At 41.8% G+C, this 17,577-nt stretch overlaps 1 protein-coding gene across 1 annotated transcript in view; it reads right to left on the reverse strand.

Moving 5' to 3' along the window:
* Positions 1–1,074: 1,074 nt before the first annotated feature.
* CACNG4 (calcium voltage-gated channel auxiliary subunit gamma 4) overlaps positions 1,075–17,577 on the reverse strand; it is a 119,323-nt gene continuing 102,820 nt past the window's right edge. Inside the window, exons 3-4 of the mRNA XM_021000994.2 lie at positions 8,505–8,645; positions 1,075–4,527 (exon numbers count right to left, since the gene is read on the reverse strand). Of these exons, the coding sequence (XP_020856653.1) occupies positions 3,989–4,527; positions 8,505–8,645 (680 nt within the window). The 3' untranslated portion in view covers positions 1,075–3,988. The remainder of the gene's footprint in view (positions 4,528–8,504; positions 8,646–17,577) is intronic.

Consider the following 17,577-nt stretch of genomic DNA (forward strand, 5'->3'; position numbering starts at 1 on the left):
ACAGGGTTAGCTCAAGTGCAGCCTCCTACCTGAGCCCTTTCTTGATCCACCAGTCACAAAGAGACCTTCCTTGCCCCTTAGTACTTTAAATTGGCTTGGAACAGATTTTGCATTTATTTACTTGTGTAAATATTTAGCTTGTCTCCAGTATGATATTAGATCCTCAAGAGCAAAGACTGTTTTGCTCTAGTCTTTGCCTTCTTGGTTCCTATCACCCTGCCTAGTACATCAGTACTTAATAAACAAATGTTTATTGAATGAATAATAGCTAGCATTCATAGAGTACTTTAAGGTTTGCAAGGTGCTTTATAAAAACTATCTTGTCTGATGTTCACAATAACCCTTTGAGCTGGGTGCTATTATTATCCCCTTTTTACAAATGAGGAAAATGAGGCTGAGAGAGGTTAAGGTGTTTTTTTTTTTAAACAAGCGTTTATTAAGTGACTACTACTATATGCCAGGCACTGTGCTAAGCACTTCACAAATATCTCAGTTTATCTTCACAACAGCCCTGGAAGGTTAAGTGCTAGTACTATCCCCATTTTGTTGTTGTTGTTGTTGTTGTTGTTGTTGTTGTTTGGTTGTGTACAACTCTTTGTGATCGTATTTGGGATTTTCTTGGCAAAGATACTAGAGTGGTTTGCCATTTCCCTTTCCAGCTCATTTTACAGATGATGAAACTGAGGCAAACAGAATTGAGTTGCCCAGGGTCACACAGCTAGGAAGTGTCTGAGACCGGATTTGAACTCAGGAAGATGGATCTTCCTGACTCCAGGCCTGGCACTCTAACCACTGCACCACCTAGGTCCCCACTTCACAGGTAAGAAAATTGAGGCAGAGCCACACAGCTGGGTTTGCTGTCACGTCTGTCCTGATTCTTAATCCTTGGTTTTATCCACTGATCCACATGGCTACCTTAGTGAATAAATCTAATCCTCACCCTCTCTCTACCTCTCCCCACCCCAATTGCCCCATTTCCCCCACAGAGGTAAGGACTCTTTCTAGTTGTAAGGGGTTACCTTACCAACAACCACAGAGACTTGATTTTTTTGTTTCCACACCAAAAAGAAAACATCTGAAAAACATTTTTTATTATTATTCTTAAAAAGGCAAAACCAACAACTGGGAAACAATAGTAGATACAAGATTCACATGGTGCTAAATGGGTAGAACACACATGAGTTGATAAGGGGGTCAGAAGGGAGGATGGGGAAAAACAAGTCTCCCCCTGCGAGAGGGTTAGAGCACCACTGTCTACTCTGTCTCCCCCAGGGGAGCCCAGACTAACAAGGAAGAGTGAACCAGCTCTCCTCCCTTGCTGGGGGCCACCTACTGAGCCTAGACTGAAATCCAGCAAGGAAGGGTTGGTGGCAAGAGACACATCATGCCTTAAGAGATGGGTAGGAAAGGAGGGGGCTAGAGGTAAAGACATCTGAGGGCCAAAAGGTTAGAGCTTCTTTTGCTATCTATCATTGTCCTCCTCTTTCTCAGCCCATCTCTCTATCCCTTCCTCCCCCATCAGCCAGATATATATATATATATATATAATATGTGTGTATATATATTATGTATATATATATATATATAATATGTGTGCATATCTATATATATGCGTATATATATATATATATATATATTTTTTTTTGGCCTGGCCCCGTGCAGTAGGGTAGAGCTTCTTCCATAACATTTCAGCTGCTTCAAAGCAGAGAATTTGGAGATGACTAATCTAGAACAATTGCAGGGCAGCCTGGCTCTCTTGACCTCAGAGCAGAAGCATGGGGATGTTGATAGAGGGTGAGGGTCTACAGATCAGAGCTGGATTCCAGGCAGAGAGGATCCTGATCTGACATGGATAAGATGGTGTTGGTGAAGTTGGCCCAACAGCTAGGAAAAGGTTTATTTCAAGACAAAACCCTCACCGTTCTTTTTTGTTGTTGTTGTTGCAGCAAAAGCAGAGACACTATCATACAAATGCCAACTTCACCTTGGAAGGAAAGGATTACAGCAAAACACAGAGGGAAACTAGTATCTACTGTTTATCTTACTAACACAGGGAACAATCAGCTGGAGGAATTGCACCTAGAAAGGGACTTACTCTAGCAGGTGCAAAGGAGGATGGTGTGAGTGTGATGTCATAATGAGACAGAATGGACCAAATTCTGTGCCTCCTTACTCGCATGGAGCTGAGCCATTAGTCACTGGGAGTTGTGAGCCAGTAGCTGAGGTAAGAATTTGGCGGATGTTTTGAAGCACATCTACTGTGTTCAGAGATGGCAGATCAGGTTGTATTGTCTCAAAAAAGTAGGAAACAATTTATTTTTAGAAAGCACAAAGGCATGTTTATATAAAAAGGGGGAAAGATCCATGTCTTTCTTTTGAACTTGGACATACTCTACTTTTCCCTCTTCCTTCAAGGGAAAAAAAGAGGAATTAGGAAAAGTAAAGATTGTATGAATATGTTCCCCCACCTTGGTTGTATTCTGAAAAATAAAATAGAGTATTAAGTTTTTAAAAAAATTTTCAGAGCCAGAAACAATGAGTGTTTCTGCCCATTTGTCCAAACTTCCTCCATTCAGTCCTCCCAGATTTTAACAAAATAGATTATAACGTGAGTTTTTAAAGGGAAAGAACCGATCAATCAACAAGCATTTATTAAGTGCCTACTATTTGCCAGGCACTGTGCTAGATGCTGGGGGTACAAAAAAAAAAAGGAATGGACATAACTTGTTCCCCTGGCATGTATTTGTAATAAAACATGTTTAATAAACCTACTGAATGGGTTTGTATTCTCTGTATTTCTCATAGCATCATTAATATATTAACTCTAAGTTCACATATCTGGACAAACATTCTCTATGCCAAACACTGGCTAGATCCAAAGAGAAGCACAGCAGACATCCACTAAGATTAGCTCTGCCTTGGCCTGCAGAGAGAGGCAAAGGGATGGGATCCACAATCCTGCCCCGTGTTCTTTCTTTCACCTTTTGTCTGGATAGCACTTTCCGTCTACAGCCATGCCCCCAAATTGAAGCTTGAAGTCACCTTTGCAAAGACTGCTTGGAATATTTCCATTAGAACGTCCAGTTGCTTATTTCCTTCCTGGTGGCCCAGTCCGTTGCTCTCCTCAACTTGTCTAGGTCTCCAAACTCAGTCACTCAGTGCCTGTGGAATTCCAGGCCAGCTCTCCATCTTCCCTAACTTCTGTTAATGGAGCTGGTGCCCTAGCCACAGACACTCTGGGAGTACCAGCTTGGTGCTGTTCTTTTGCCCTATGCTCAAAAGTTTTCAACCCAAGTCCACTTGCGAGAGAGACAGAGAGAGAGAGAGAGAGAGAGAGAGAGAGAGAGAGAGAGAGAGAGAGAGAGAGAGAGAGAGAGAGAGAGAGAGAGAAAGGGGGGGAGGGAGGAGAAGGGGAGAGAGATTGAGAGAGCAGCTTTGGTTTCCTCTTCTCCATCGCAGAAAGCAAGTGAAACACTGTTCTGAGGAGCAGCAGTGATCTCCACTATAGCCCTCCATTGGAGCGTGGTGTGGAGACTCTCCAGTGGTGCTGGGTGCTATTAAGTATAGGTCCATGGAAATCCCATTCTTCTGTCAAGTTATGTTTTCAAAAGGAGATAATGGCTCAATTTTGTGTTCCAGCATCAATAAGACTGAGTTACCCCAGAAGGCTCAGGTAAGCACTTTTGCCTTCTTCCGAGGCTGACTACACCTTAAGGCATTTGAACAACCTCCTTGCTTAAAGTCAGCCTTCAGCTTCTGATTGCTGTTCATATTCCAATATCCCCAGGTCCTTATTTGTAAAAACTAGCACTTGATGTGTTTTGGAGATCAGGGAAATTTTTTTGTTTCTGTTGAGTTTTTTTCTTTTTTTTTCTTTTTTCTCTTTTGGTCTTTTTGTTCTTTTAAGGATCTTCCTGTTTGATCAAAAGATCCATTGTAGTAAGGAGATGAGAATTCTTTTTAAGGGGAAGGAGATCCTTCACTCTCCTCACACAGGCGTGGTCCGCCGATTAATCATGCTGACATGAAATCCTTCCTTCAGCTCCTTCTGCAGGAAGTTGTGAACCTGGAGGAAACCAGCATCTTGCTCTGGATTGTAGCTTGCTGCTGTGGTCACTTTCAGGGGCTCCCTGGATAGGGTGTACATGGAGATCTCCCCCATGGGGATGGAACTTGAGATCTTCATGCTGACGGGGGAGACATCCCTGGAAGGAGAAGCCTCCGTAGATTGGGAACTAGATCTGGACCTCCTCCTTCTATACCTGTAACTTGGCATTCTGGCATAAGGGGAAGAGGAAGAAGTCTTAAGGAACTCCCGTTTGGTCTTAAATCTTAACTCTTTATTTTTCTCAATGTAAATGTTTACAGCCAGGACGCCTATTGTCTCAGCCACGATAAAAGACAGAGCGCCAAAGTAAAAAGACCAACCATAGTTGTAATGGTTTTTTTTGTCTTCATCTCTCTTGTCACTTGGGTCGCCTGCATTGCTGGAGATATAAACGATGATTCCAATGATGTTACTCAGACCTGAAAGGGAAAGAAGGAAGAAGAATGCCAAATGTCGGAATCCAGACTGCTGGATCATGAAGATGGCTTGGGAAGTGATGAGCAGGGGATCATTTGAATGAGACAAACAGAGGTTCTACACCAGCCAGAGGAGGCCTAGATGTCAACATCCTGTCCTTTTTGGCACATTCCAAAAGGAATCACATAGACATAGTTTGTCTTTTAGTGGTTCCCTGTCCCCCTTTCCTTCTCTGTATCTCCTTATTCAACATGTCATATTTGTTTGCAAAACCACTGAGAGTCTTGAATACCTGTGTTATTGTCCTTTCTCTGCTACTAACACCATGTATGATCTTGGAAGTGGGGGGAGGGGAGGCAGGTCTCTTTTCCTCTTTGGGCCTCAGTTTCCTTATCTATAAAATGAATCCTCAATGACTTGCAAATTAAATGTTCTATCACATTTTTCAACTTTCCAAGGACATTTCCTAATTTACCTCCTGATTGGTCCCTGTCTCTCTAGCCACATTCTTTAGTCTGATTCCACCTGAGCTAAATCTCTCCATCCTAACTACGCAGGTACCTACCAAAAGGTACCACCATCCTTCTTGGCCATATGCATAACCTGTCCAGTTTTGTTCCCATATCCTGCGCTAGCATATCTAGAATCTGTTTTACCCTGGATAAAAGTGGGAGGATGGGCTATATACCTTAGACCTCATCATCTCTTTGAACTCTGCTACCTCCAAGATCCCGAGCTTGGAAATTCCATTCTTTAATGGTAATCTCCTATCCTAATCCTCAATCTGTCCTTTGCTCTCATCCTAACTGTTCATCCCTTGATCCTTCCCTTTGCTGAATCCATTTCTCCCACCCTGGTTTTTCTTGCCTCCAAGTGCACCTATGAGTCTGTGGTCTGTTATTTTAATGATTCTTTAGCTACTACTTTAGATTCTCTTACTCATGATCTCTCACCATTCTCTTGAACTGTTAATACTTAAGCCCCATTTTCATTTGATGCCTCTATATCTACTTCTGGGTTGAGCATTAGAGCTGAGAGAAGCGACAAGCTCTAAATTCTTACAGCATCTTCAGGTGGATCATTACTGCTATTTGGCAAACCTTCTATTTTACTTTTAGATACTCAAGCTGTCTGCACCTGATGTCTTTATTTCCTCATCACCCACTCTAAAAGCCTTTAAATCTAGCTTTGATCCTGATCACTTTATGTACATTGTTCTCCCAGAGGTCACCTCATCACTAAATACAGTAGCTGTTTTCCCTACCCTCATTCTTTTTGACCTCTATGCAACAATTGGCACTATTGCAACCCTCTCTGATAACCTCACCTCTGTTTCTGAAAGAGACACTAACTTCCAAGATCTCCTTCTGCCTCTGTAATTGATCTGTCTCTCAAGTGTCTCCAGCCCTGGCTCCTCAACATTTTTTTTTGGTTCCTTAACAGTGGGTGTTCTCACCCTAAGGTGTTGTCCTCATTGTTCTTCTCTCTATAATACTCACAGTCCTTTCCCAATCTCATTCATCATCATTATGACTTTTAACTGCTCTCACCCCTTCCTTGCTACCTCTTGGAAGCCCAACTCCTCCACGAAATTTTCTGTGTCTTTCTGGTAAATAATGAACTTCTCCCATTTCAGATTTACATGATACTTTGCTTTAACTCCTCTTATGCACTTATCATGGGTTATTTTGAATTATAGCTATTTATATATATATATGTGTGATATCCCTTGTTAGACTGTTAGCTCCATAAATCTAGCATCCATGTCTCATTTAAACGTCATATGATCCACGCATCACCACCAGGTATTGTGCCCCAATAATATATATGTGTGTGTGTGTGTATATATATATATATATATACACACACACACATACATACACATATACATACACACATACATGTACACATACACATATGTATACATATATGTACACATAGATATACACATATGCATATCTACATATACATGTGTAAAATATGTATATGTGTGTGATATAATATATATAATAATAGAATATTATTTTCCTGATCTTCCAGATAAGAAAATTGAGACTCAGATAGTCTTGCTTTATTTACTTAGAAACATTAGAAGTAGGATTTGAATCCATGTGTCCCTGGCCCTGAGGCTGGCTGTCTATCTACTACATCATGAATAATTGCTGCCCTCTTCATCAGGCCAGACCACATTTCTGTCCCTGATTAAACTTCTAACACTAATCACATTGTTGACACTGACCACACATTCCTGTACACAAACTAAAGACTTTCTCTTTCTGCAAAAGATTATATGGCTTCAACCCTGGTTGTATTACTCAGTTGTGACTACGTTCCTCAATCCTGACCATACACCCTTGTACATGTGTTGCTTTGGGTCATAGGGAGAGGGGGAAGGAGAGAGGGGAAAGATGGGGAAAAGAGCAGATGTAGGGAAGAAGAGTGAGGAAGAGTGGTGCTCCTGAGAAAGGGAAAAGAATTAAAGTTTTCAAAAGGACAGAATTGGACATTGTTTTTTCTTCTCCACCCCACTCCTACCCCAACCTCACCTCCAACCCAACCCCTCCAAGATCCACCCACATGTAATACTGCAATTAATAGGGTGGAAGAAATCTCTGAGTATAGTGTGATTTAGGGGAAGGAACATGGACCTGGAAGTCAGGAGATGGGTCACAGTACTGGCTCAGCCACTAACCAACCTTGAGATCTTGGTAAATCATTTCAACTCTCTTGGCCTTCTTCACTGATGAATGAGGGGTCATTTATTCATTCAGTGAGCCCTTTTGAGCACTTAATTAATACTTTCTTTATGTCTTGAGTAGAAGAGTTATGAAGTTCAGTGAGAGAGAAAAGAATCAGAGGATGTGAGGAGGGCCTTCAGAATAAATTTATTAATCCAGCAAATAGTTCTTAAGTGCCACCTGTGTCCCGGGCACTCTGTTAGTTTCCGCAGATACAAAGATGACAACTCTAGCCTGAAGAAAGGAGCTTACAGGGGCAGCTAGGTGGCACAGTGAATAGAGCTCTGGCCTTGGATCAGGAGGTCCTGAGTTCAAATCCAGCTTCAGATACTTCACACTAGCTGTATGACTCTGGCCAAGTCACTTAACCCCATTGCCTACCCAAAAAGCAAAAAAAAAAAAAAAAGGAGCTTACATTATACTGGGGGGAGATATGTATGGAAATAAGTAAGTATAAAAATATACCAAGTGATTTCCACCAGTGAGAGAGAGAGCGGACAGATAGGACCTGTACCTAGACAGAAGTTAGGGATTCTGAGAGGAAATGGTAAGGAAGGAGCATCGAGATGAGAAATGGAATGTTGCGTACGAGGAATGGCAAATAATTCAGTGTGTGAAGAAGAGTAATAAACCTGGAAAGATATGCTGCAACCGGGATGTTAAAATGCAGAATGTTAGAATATTAGTGCTGAAAGGGGCCTTAGAACTCACAAAAGTCCAACTCCTTTCTTTCTTTTCTTTTCTTTTTTTTTAGCTAGACAATGGGGTTAAGTAACTTACCCAGGGTCACACAACTAGTAAGTGTTATGTGTCTGAGGCCGGATTTGAACTCAGGTACTCCTCAATCCAGGGCTGGTGCTTCTATCCACTGTGCCACCTAACTGCCCCCCAACTCCTTTCTTTAACTGATGAGGAAACTGCGTCCTGTGAACAGAAAAGGCTTTCCCCCCAGGTCACAGAGCTGGTAAGCTGGGACTAACACCTGTAATAGAAGACAATGTGTTTGAGTGCTGTTGTTATCATTTTTTCCCGTTAGGTTTTCATGGGGATGTGTGCTGGGGGTGGGGGTAGGGTGGGGTGAGGAACACTGTGGATGTGTTTGATACAGAAAGGTGTTGGTCTTATTTCAGCCAAGTGAGCTGAGAAGACACCAAAAGGTGCAAGGTTGGCTCTGCCTGTCCTTGTACTTTCCCAGCTTTCTCTCAGTGGGGAAAAGGAACAGATGGAGAGAATATATTTACCTGCTGCAACAAATAGGATCCCCGCACTAAGGATGATGTTGTTCTTGCTGCTGTAAATCCTCCCGGCACCAATGCAGAGACCTCCCAGCAGAAGAAAGACAGTGCTGAGGATAGGGAACACACTGGAAGCCCTAACAATACCTGCAAGAAAGGATGGGAGGGATGTCAGTAAGCAGAAGAAGAAAGAAGAGACAATGAATTATCTGGTTTTCTTCCAGACCTGGAGTAAAGATGAGATTATCCATAAAGATGTTGTGCTCCCAGTGACTGTTCTTTGAGTCAGAATTCTTACCAGGGCCCCAGTTTCCCTATATGTAAAATGGGGGAGGGAGGGTCATCATACCTACCTTTAGTGTTGGGAGATAAAGTAAGCTAGTATGTATTTAAAATGTGTTGGCAATAAACTGTGTAAAAAATGCAAGGAATAATTACCCATTCTGCATTGGAAAAGATTTATAACCTTATTAACATCGTTTGTTGGCAGGAAAACCAAGAGGGGGAGGCAGAAGATGGTTGCTTTTCCCTTCTATTCATAAGGTTCCAATTTTTTTCTAAACTCTAATCTTCTATCCAGGACTTATAGAAAGGTACTATTTAAGTATTAGTGACACCTAATGTATTTTTCTAATAAAGAAGGAAGGAGTTAGTGGTGATTCCAATTTTTTGAAGTTTAAGACGTTACATATCATAGCTCACCCATTCTTCTCACAGTGAAGTAAAAGTGGAAACGAAGGGAAGGAACTTGATTTGGAAAAGAACCAGACATCTATAAGTCAGGGGACACTGATTAATATTTCTCTCACCATACCACCCAATCTTTTTTTTATTAGGCAATTGGGGTTAAGTGACTTGCCCAGGGTCACACAGCTAATAAGTGTCGAGTGTTTGGTCTGAGGCCAGATTTGAACTCGGGTCCTCCTGACTTCACGGCTGGTGCTCTATCCATTGTGCCACCTAGCTGCCCCCCACCCAATTTTCTAAAAGGAGAACATGATGATTAATCGGAAGAAAAGTCTGAGCCATACATACATGGCTGGCCAGAAGATATGGGGCATAAGTGAGTTTCTCAATGAAGCTCCGAGGTGAAGGTGAAATACCTGTTCAATAGTCCCACCGTAGTTTATATTTTAAGTTATTGTTTATCCTTCATTTTGAAGAGGACCAGTGACATTATGTGGGGTGATGTCTTGACTTGCACATGGATTTGGATTTGGGTGAGGCAGAGTTGCACAAAGTGGTCAGTCTCACTCTGTCTTCCAGAGTTATCGATATCCAGTGACAAGACAAAGGCTGGACAACTGGCAATGGTATCTTCGATGTCTGTTCAAGCTCTAAGTATTCCACAGTCCCTGCTTCAACTGCCTTTATGGCCTTTGAAACAAATTGTTCTCCTCTGCCCTTTATGCTAAGTCTACACAGGCTTGGGTTAGACATGCCCCTAATTCACCAACTGTTGGTTACCCTCAACCTGGTTTAACCCATCTGCTGGGATGATCTGCTGTGATGTGGCCTCTGCTCATGCCCCAGCTTCTTGGAGCCACAGGTGAGAACTAGGAGCAGGTGGACACCAAAGGTGAATGAGCAGCCCTGAAGAAGGGTCAGCAAGCCCTCATACCAGAGGTGCTAGTCATCCCTGGACACTCCAATATTTGAAATACCAACTTCCCAGAAGAGTATAACAGGTGTCATGGGTTAATATTTCATGTTGTCTATATGTGACATGAGTCTTTTGTGTCTTAAGCAATTCTTTTGTGGTAAAGGAAATAAATAGCTGTCCTAGACCCGATGTACTTTTTGTATCTAGTACCTTTTTAGAAGAGATCTAGTTAATCCCTTTTGGGAGAGACATGAGCCGAGCCTAAGCTTTAAAAGATTTTCTTTGGGCCTTCTTGGCTAAAGATGTAATAAGCCAGAGAGTTTTAGAGTCAGGATCCTCTAAGACACGAACTTTGTGTTATGAGCCCAAAGCTGGGACTCTTTAACGGGAGAAGATTTCTCCTCTCCCTCAGCTCCCTAGGCTATAGAATTTACACTTAGGAAAAAGCTTTTCAATTTTATGCAGTTGAAATTATTCATTTTATTTCCTATGATCACCTCTATGCCCTTAGTTAAGAATTCTCTCCCTAGGCGCAGCTAGGTGGTACAGTGGATAGAGATCCAGCCTTGGTGTCAGGAGGACCTGAGTTCAAATCTGGCCTCAGACATATAACATTCAACTAGCTGTGTGACCCTGGACAAGTCACTTAACCTTGATTGCCTCACCAAAAAGCAAAAAAAAGAATTCTCTCTCTGGATGTAGTTGTAAAAGTTATCTCCTTCCCTTCTTTAATATGCTTCTGATAAGACCTTTTATATTCGAGTCATATTTCCATTTAGAGCTTATTGTGGTATATGGTGTAAAATGCTGGTCTAAACCTAATATCTGCTGGACTTCTTTCCAGTTTTTTCAACAGTTTTTGTCAAAAATAGAGTCCTTATCCTTGTAGTTGGTGCCCTTATGTTTATCAAATACAAGACACTATTATGCTTCTATGTCTTGTGCACCTAATTTGTTTTAATGATCAACTTTTCTATTTTTTTAACCAGTACCAAATAGTTTTGATAATTACTTTTTGATGGTATAGTTTAAGCTGATACAGTAAGCTGATACCCCTTCATGCTTGCTTTAAAAAATATTTTCCTTGAGATTCTTGATCTTTTGTTCCTTCAGATTATTATTTTTTAATTGTACAAATTTACCCCCTGGTAATTTGATTCATATGGCACTAAATCTGTAAACTAATTTAGGTAGTATAACTTTTGTTACATTGGCATGGCCTAACCATGAATAATTAATGTGTCCAATCAGAGGCAGGGGGCCCAGGGGCAGATGTAATTTGGCAGTGTGAGTTCAGGGATGAAGTGATCTTCCAGGATGAGGAAGTTTCTGGGGCCAATGAAATGTATGAAGTCACGCTATTCAGTAGTGTCTTGTTTGAGGAATTGAGCAGCTAGGGGGGTACGGTGGATAGAACACTGGGTGTGGAGTCAGGAAGACCTGAGTTCCAATCCGGCCTCAGACACTTACTAGCTGTGTGACCCTGGGCAAGTCACTTAACCCTGTTTGCCTAAGTTTCCTCATCTGGAAAAGGAGATAGCAAACCACTCTAGTATCTTTACCAAGAAAACCTCAAATGGGGTCATGAAGAGTTAGACACACCTGAAAAATGACTAAATAGTCAGTGTGCCAGGCACTGTGCTAAACACTTGGGTTTATTGTTCGGTGTTGATTTTCACAGAATCTAATGATTTTTGAAATGATTTTCTAGCTCAGATGTTTTTAATAGTAGATACCTCATTTCTTGTTTTCTTTTTGAATTACTAAATTCTGTTTATCTCTTTTTTTTAGGATTGTTACAATTTGCTTATTTTTTTCTAAGCTTTTTTTTTTATCATTTTCCATTCTTTAGCTCTTGTTTTAGCTCTTTTGGAAAACTTTTAACCAAGCTACTTTTTTTTTTCTGGGGTTCTACTTGTAATTATTGTATAATTATTTTCTTCTCATGATTCTTCTTGGAATTCTTTTACTCACAATAATTCTTCATTCTTCTGAAACTTGTCTTCTGTTTACTTATATCTTCAGCCTTAGTTCCTAGATTTGGACTATACCAGGCCCACGTTCTTCTTCTCTCACATTTTTGGATAGGGTGGTTAAGTCTAGGACTCACCTTCCACTGCAATCCAAGGGTGGGATGACACTGTACCAGGGGCTAGGTCCTATAGTACTCTAGATGCCATCACCTTGTGGTAATTTCAGATGGGATGGCTGTATCCTGGTTACTTTCCTTACTGTATAGTCCCTGACTGGTAAGCTCTCAGAGGTCAGGCCCTGATTCCTTTAGCAGTACTGTTTTAGGACTGAGAGCTGAACACAGAGCTGTGACCTGCCTCTGCTCTCTGCTACAGTCCTCTTTCCCTCTCCTCTTTCCCCTTTCCCTCTTTTCTCTACCTCTCTTCTTCCCCTACCCGTCTCCATCATTCTCTTTCTCCCTCTTCTTCTCCATTCCCCACCATGAGCTTCCAGCAAAAATAAAACAGATATTTTGGGTTTACAAGGATCAATAGTTACATTGTATTTAATGGCTTAGAAGAGAAAGTGTGCATTTAAAATAAAGACTGAAGTTTCCTTAGCACCAGAGGAAGCATGGAGTATAAAGTCAGTAGACACAATTACTATCTCTCTTGGAAGAGCCTCTAATTCCTGATCACACTGGCTTTGGGCCCCATTTTCTAGAAGTCGTGACTGCTGGCTGCAGCCTAGTTTTGGTCTTCTGACTCAGTCATCTACAGGAAGGTGTAGGGCTTTGGACCTAACCTCTTGGTGAAACCTGGGCCAGCTCTCCCTCGATATCACACCAGTTTCTGCAGTCGTTAACTGGCACCATTAGCTGGCATCTGGAACATTTGTAGCTTTTGTGCTGTCTGCTGGTGCAGTCAGGGACTGCAGGCGGGACCTCTCTGATGTTTGTTTTCATTTCTCTTAAATCTTTATTTCATATTGTACTCTTCTTAATTTTCCTGAAGTGTACTTCAGAGGATCTGGACTTGGCTGAAACATTTGCAGGGAAGATCTACTATTGGCTTTCTCTCAAATGCTGAGAGATGTCCTCTTTGCTTCCCTCTGGGGAAGTGTCACACTTCTGCTAACAAGGGAAGAGGAGAAAAATGCCCCGAGGTCACCAAGCAGATGCTAGGGTGTGGGGAGGGAGCAGTAGTTCCAGGGGTGGGAGCTGTAGTTTGGAACAGTAGCAAAAGGGAGGGGGAGGAAGCAGAGGGTAAGTGGGAGCCTAAGGATGAAGTCCAGAGTTTTGCTGCTTCTGAGATGTGCTGGAGCTCATCTCTTCATCTCCAGAGAAAGAAATAACCAAGCTGACACCCATAGATTCTTAGGAAAACATGGGTGAGAAAAATGTATTGGGGGGCATTTTTGAAGGTTCTTTTAAGGCAACTGGGCTGGTTTGTATCCTTGTTACTTTTGAAAGACGGAGTTTGGCGAAATGAACCAACCAAGCACAAAGACGTCAGCTGGACAAATGCCTTGCTTCTGATGAGGGGAGGGAATTGCTCAGGACCAATCTAGACCTTTTTGGGTAGGAAATGATTTAAGTTACTTCGCTATATCAGATTGGAAATGTGACTGAGAATAGCTTCCAAATGCTACTCCTGGTGCAGTGGAAGGAGCCCTTACTTCACCTTCCCTCCTTTGGGCAAGAGCTTCCCCAGCATAACATGACCCTTCTGGGGCATGGTTTTCTTTTGAATGCTGCAAGAAGCCTGGGAAAGGAGCAAACTGCCTGACCAAAAGTGGCTGTTCACTTCCAACTTGCAGACAGCTTCTGGCGTGATTTCCTTTGATTAAATAAAGAAAAGGAAGGTTTCTAGAAATATCTTGGGTTTGGATACTTTGGGCACTTTTCACCAGTCTTGTGATAGTCTAATCTGTCCCCCTCCTTGGCACTGTCTCATCTCTAAAACAGGGGTATTCTTTCTGTCTCTCCTTTCACTTTCTTCCTCCTCCCTCCCCCCCTTCTCTCCACCTCCCTCCCTTTCTCCTCCCTTTCTCTTTCCTCCTACTTAAACTCTCCCTCCCACTCTTACATCCCTTCTCCTTCTCCTCCCTCTCCTCCTGTTACCTCTCCTTTTCCCTCTCCTACACTTCCTTTTAGCTTTCTCTCTCTTTCCTTCTCTCCTTTTCTCCCACTCCAACTTCCACTCCTTTTGTCTCTCTCCCTCTTCCTCTTTCCCATTCCTCCTCTCACTCTCTGTCCCCGTCCCCTCCCCCCCCCAACTATACATATGTATGAACATTTAGCAAAAATGACAGAACAGACATTTTGGGCTTCTATTGATCAACAGTTACATAACATTTAATGACTTAGAAGAAAGAGTATGCATTTAGGATAAAGACTAAAGCTTTCTTAGCCCTAGAGGAAAGCACGTAGTTGAGTCAATCGATAACCTACAATACATTCAGCTGCCCCAGAGAGAAGAGAGGAAAAGAAAGAGGGGAAAGTATGGACAATCTCTCTTCTTAGCTCTCAGTCTATCAGGACCAAGTGTAGATTTTGCTCAAATCACAGTTATGTTCAGGTATTACTTTGCTTATCACGTACCCTGGCTTGACCCCTGCCATTAGTTTCCTGTCTGTCTCATGCATTACATTCTTACTGTGCTTGGTACTGTGCCAAGCTCTTGGGAAACCCAAGGGCATTAGATGGAAATTGCCTTAGTGTTAAGGGCCTTTCAGCTCAAATCTCAAAGAGCTTGTTGAATAAGGCCATATTTTTATTTCCTCTCACTTTGTAAAGGGGGTTGGATTTGCATTATTATTATTAATTGACATTTATATAAGTGTTTTCAGGGTTGCCAGACATTACACACACACACACACACACACACACACACACACACACACACACACGCACGCACGCACGCATGCATGCATGCACACACACAGAGATGGATAGATAGATCTAGATCTGTGTACATAAAACTTCATTTGATCCTTCCAACAATCTGGTGAGTGCTACAGTTATTATTACCTCCATTTTACATATGAAGAAATTGAGAATGAGAGAAGTGATGTCACTGGCCCAGGGTCACATGGCTAGTAAGTGTCTGAGGCCTACCTTAAATCCAGGTGAATAGTTTTTATTTTTTCTCTGTGCTCCACTCCTGGCTCTGTAGAATTTCTCTACTATGCCCATCATGCTGTCATGTGGTTATACTCCCCATCCTTGCCCCTTTGTAGCTATCTTTTGTATGCTATTTTCCTCCATTAGACTGTAAGTCCCTTGAGGGCAGGGAATGACTTCTTTTTTGCTTGTATTTGTATTCCCAGGCTTTGCACAGTGCTTGGCACATTTTCCAGTCATTTTTAGTTGTGTCCAACTCTTTGTAAGTCCATTTGGGGTTTTCTTGGCAAAGATACTGGAGTGGTTTGCCATTTCCTCCTTCAGCTCATTTACAGATGAGGAAGCTGAGTCAAACAGGGTTAAGTGACTTGCTCAGGGTCACATAGCTAGTAAGAGTTTGAGGCCAGATTTGATCTCATGAGACAAGTCTTCTTGATTCCAGGCCTGGCACTCTATTCATTGTGCCACCTAGCTGCCCACTTGGCATATAATAAGCCCTTAATAAATACTTCTTGACCTGACAAACTTTTCTATGTCATACTGCTGCTATAATAACTTTTCAAAATAGCATTTTTTCATCTGCTACATCTTTTGAGTCTCATAATCACCATGTGAGGGTAGATACTCAAGGTATTATTTTCCTATTTTACAAATGGGGAAACTGAGGCTGAAGGAAGGTAAGTAATTTTTCCATGGTTGTATAGCTATGAACTGTCAGAAGCAGGAATCAAACTTAGGTCCTTCTAACTAATTTCCTCTCTATCTGCTAACTGTTACAGAACCATTAACCAGGTGATAGAAGAATCTTCCTGAAGACTCATTTGCTTGCTTGGACAGTAACATCCGATCTCAAAGAGGCACAGTCAGTCAGCTCGCCACTTGAGGGATTTTTTTCTGTCATTTGGAATATTAGGAGAGGCAATGGAGTGTGTGGAATGGCTGAAAGAGTTCTTCACATGGTATCAAGAGAGCTTGGTTCAAAACCTGTCCATGACACTTTATTAGCAATGTGACATTAGGTAAATTGCTTCATTTCTCTAAGTTTGTGTTCTCATTCAAATGCAGCACAACCTAACTCACACTCGCAGGTTGTGTTGGAGGGGGAAACTAGCCCAGGTCTGAGTTACTCATTGGGTATGTACTCTAAACAAGTAGCCCCCACTGGTGTATTCAATCACTGAGTCATCCAGTTGGCACAATTAACAAAAGGCATTTACTGAAACAGCATAGTAAGAAGAATTGCAACAAAATACTACCACCAGAAACTTGGGGTGAACTCTCTCACAATACATGGCATCAGTAGGAAGAGCAGTAAGCACACACATGTAATAATATACTAGTATTTTTGAGCACCTTAAAGGGACACAAGTGGCCAAAGCCACCCCACTCTAGATCCCTATGACTTTTCATGTGGTTTCTTCATGTTGCTCCTCCAGGGTGTAATCTTTCTGCTGGTCTCCTGGGGCTTGTACCTCTCTAGAGTTCATCTGGATTCTGTGAGACTGTTTTGTGAGCTCTGATGTAAGAGCCATTGTAGATGGAGCAAGGAGAAAAATCTCCTTCCTTCCTCCCTCTCCCCAAAAAAGATACTAGGGAAAAGACAAGATTCCCTTTCAAAAGCTGAGTTCTTCCTCTACAGGTAGCTCTCTTCTTTACTGCCAGGGAGGACTTGGTTCTCAGAGCTTGCTCATGCTTTTAAAAGCCACTAGGGGCAAGGCTGAACCTTGGTTAATGCCAAGTTGACAGGAACTTCGCACCTCCTAAAGGAGCAAATATGTGTGAACATTTCTTCACATTTCCTTTACACTGACCCATAAAAGAGTGAAAGGAATGAACCCTTTAAAATTTGCAAATATATCACTTAGGGTCTGAACCACTCAAGGTTTTACTCCTTTTTACAAGCTGTGAATGGAACCATTCAAAGTCTGAAAGGAGTAAAATCCCAACAACCTCATTTTTTTTTCTGTTCCCTACCTCTTTTAGGCTGTTGGGAAAAGGGCTCAGTTATTCAGGAGTAGTCAGATCAATCTCCTTCTCCACATAAAGAAAGAGGACAATAATTTTTACACAGCCTATCTTCCTTACAGAGTGGCAGTAGAGGAAGTGCTTTATAAACTTTTAAAGCACTATCTAAACATCAGCAATCATTATTGGCTTCACTCTAAAGTTCTGGCTGTGCAAACAGTAGCACATCGAAATAACCACATCAAAACAATCCATTAAATTGGATAGATTTGCATATTTTAAACTGGATGAGTGCTACCAAAAAGAGTTGAAGTTTGTATACTATCTGGAAGGTGGAAGAAAGCTCTGATGGCATTGATGGAAGGCTAACTAATAGAGGGACAAAGACAGCTTTGGAAAGGAATGCTCTCCCCGAAAATTCCTCTCTTTATGAG

Source organism: Phascolarctos cinereus, unplaced genomic scaffold, assembly GCF_003287225.1.
Source record: "Phascolarctos cinereus isolate Bilbo 61053 unplaced genomic scaffold, phaCin_HiC Scaffold_5;HRSCAF=322, whole genome shotgun sequence".
In the NCBI taxonomy this organism is placed as follows: domain Eukaryota; kingdom Metazoa; phylum Chordata; class Mammalia; order Diprotodontia; family Phascolarctidae; genus Phascolarctos; species Phascolarctos cinereus.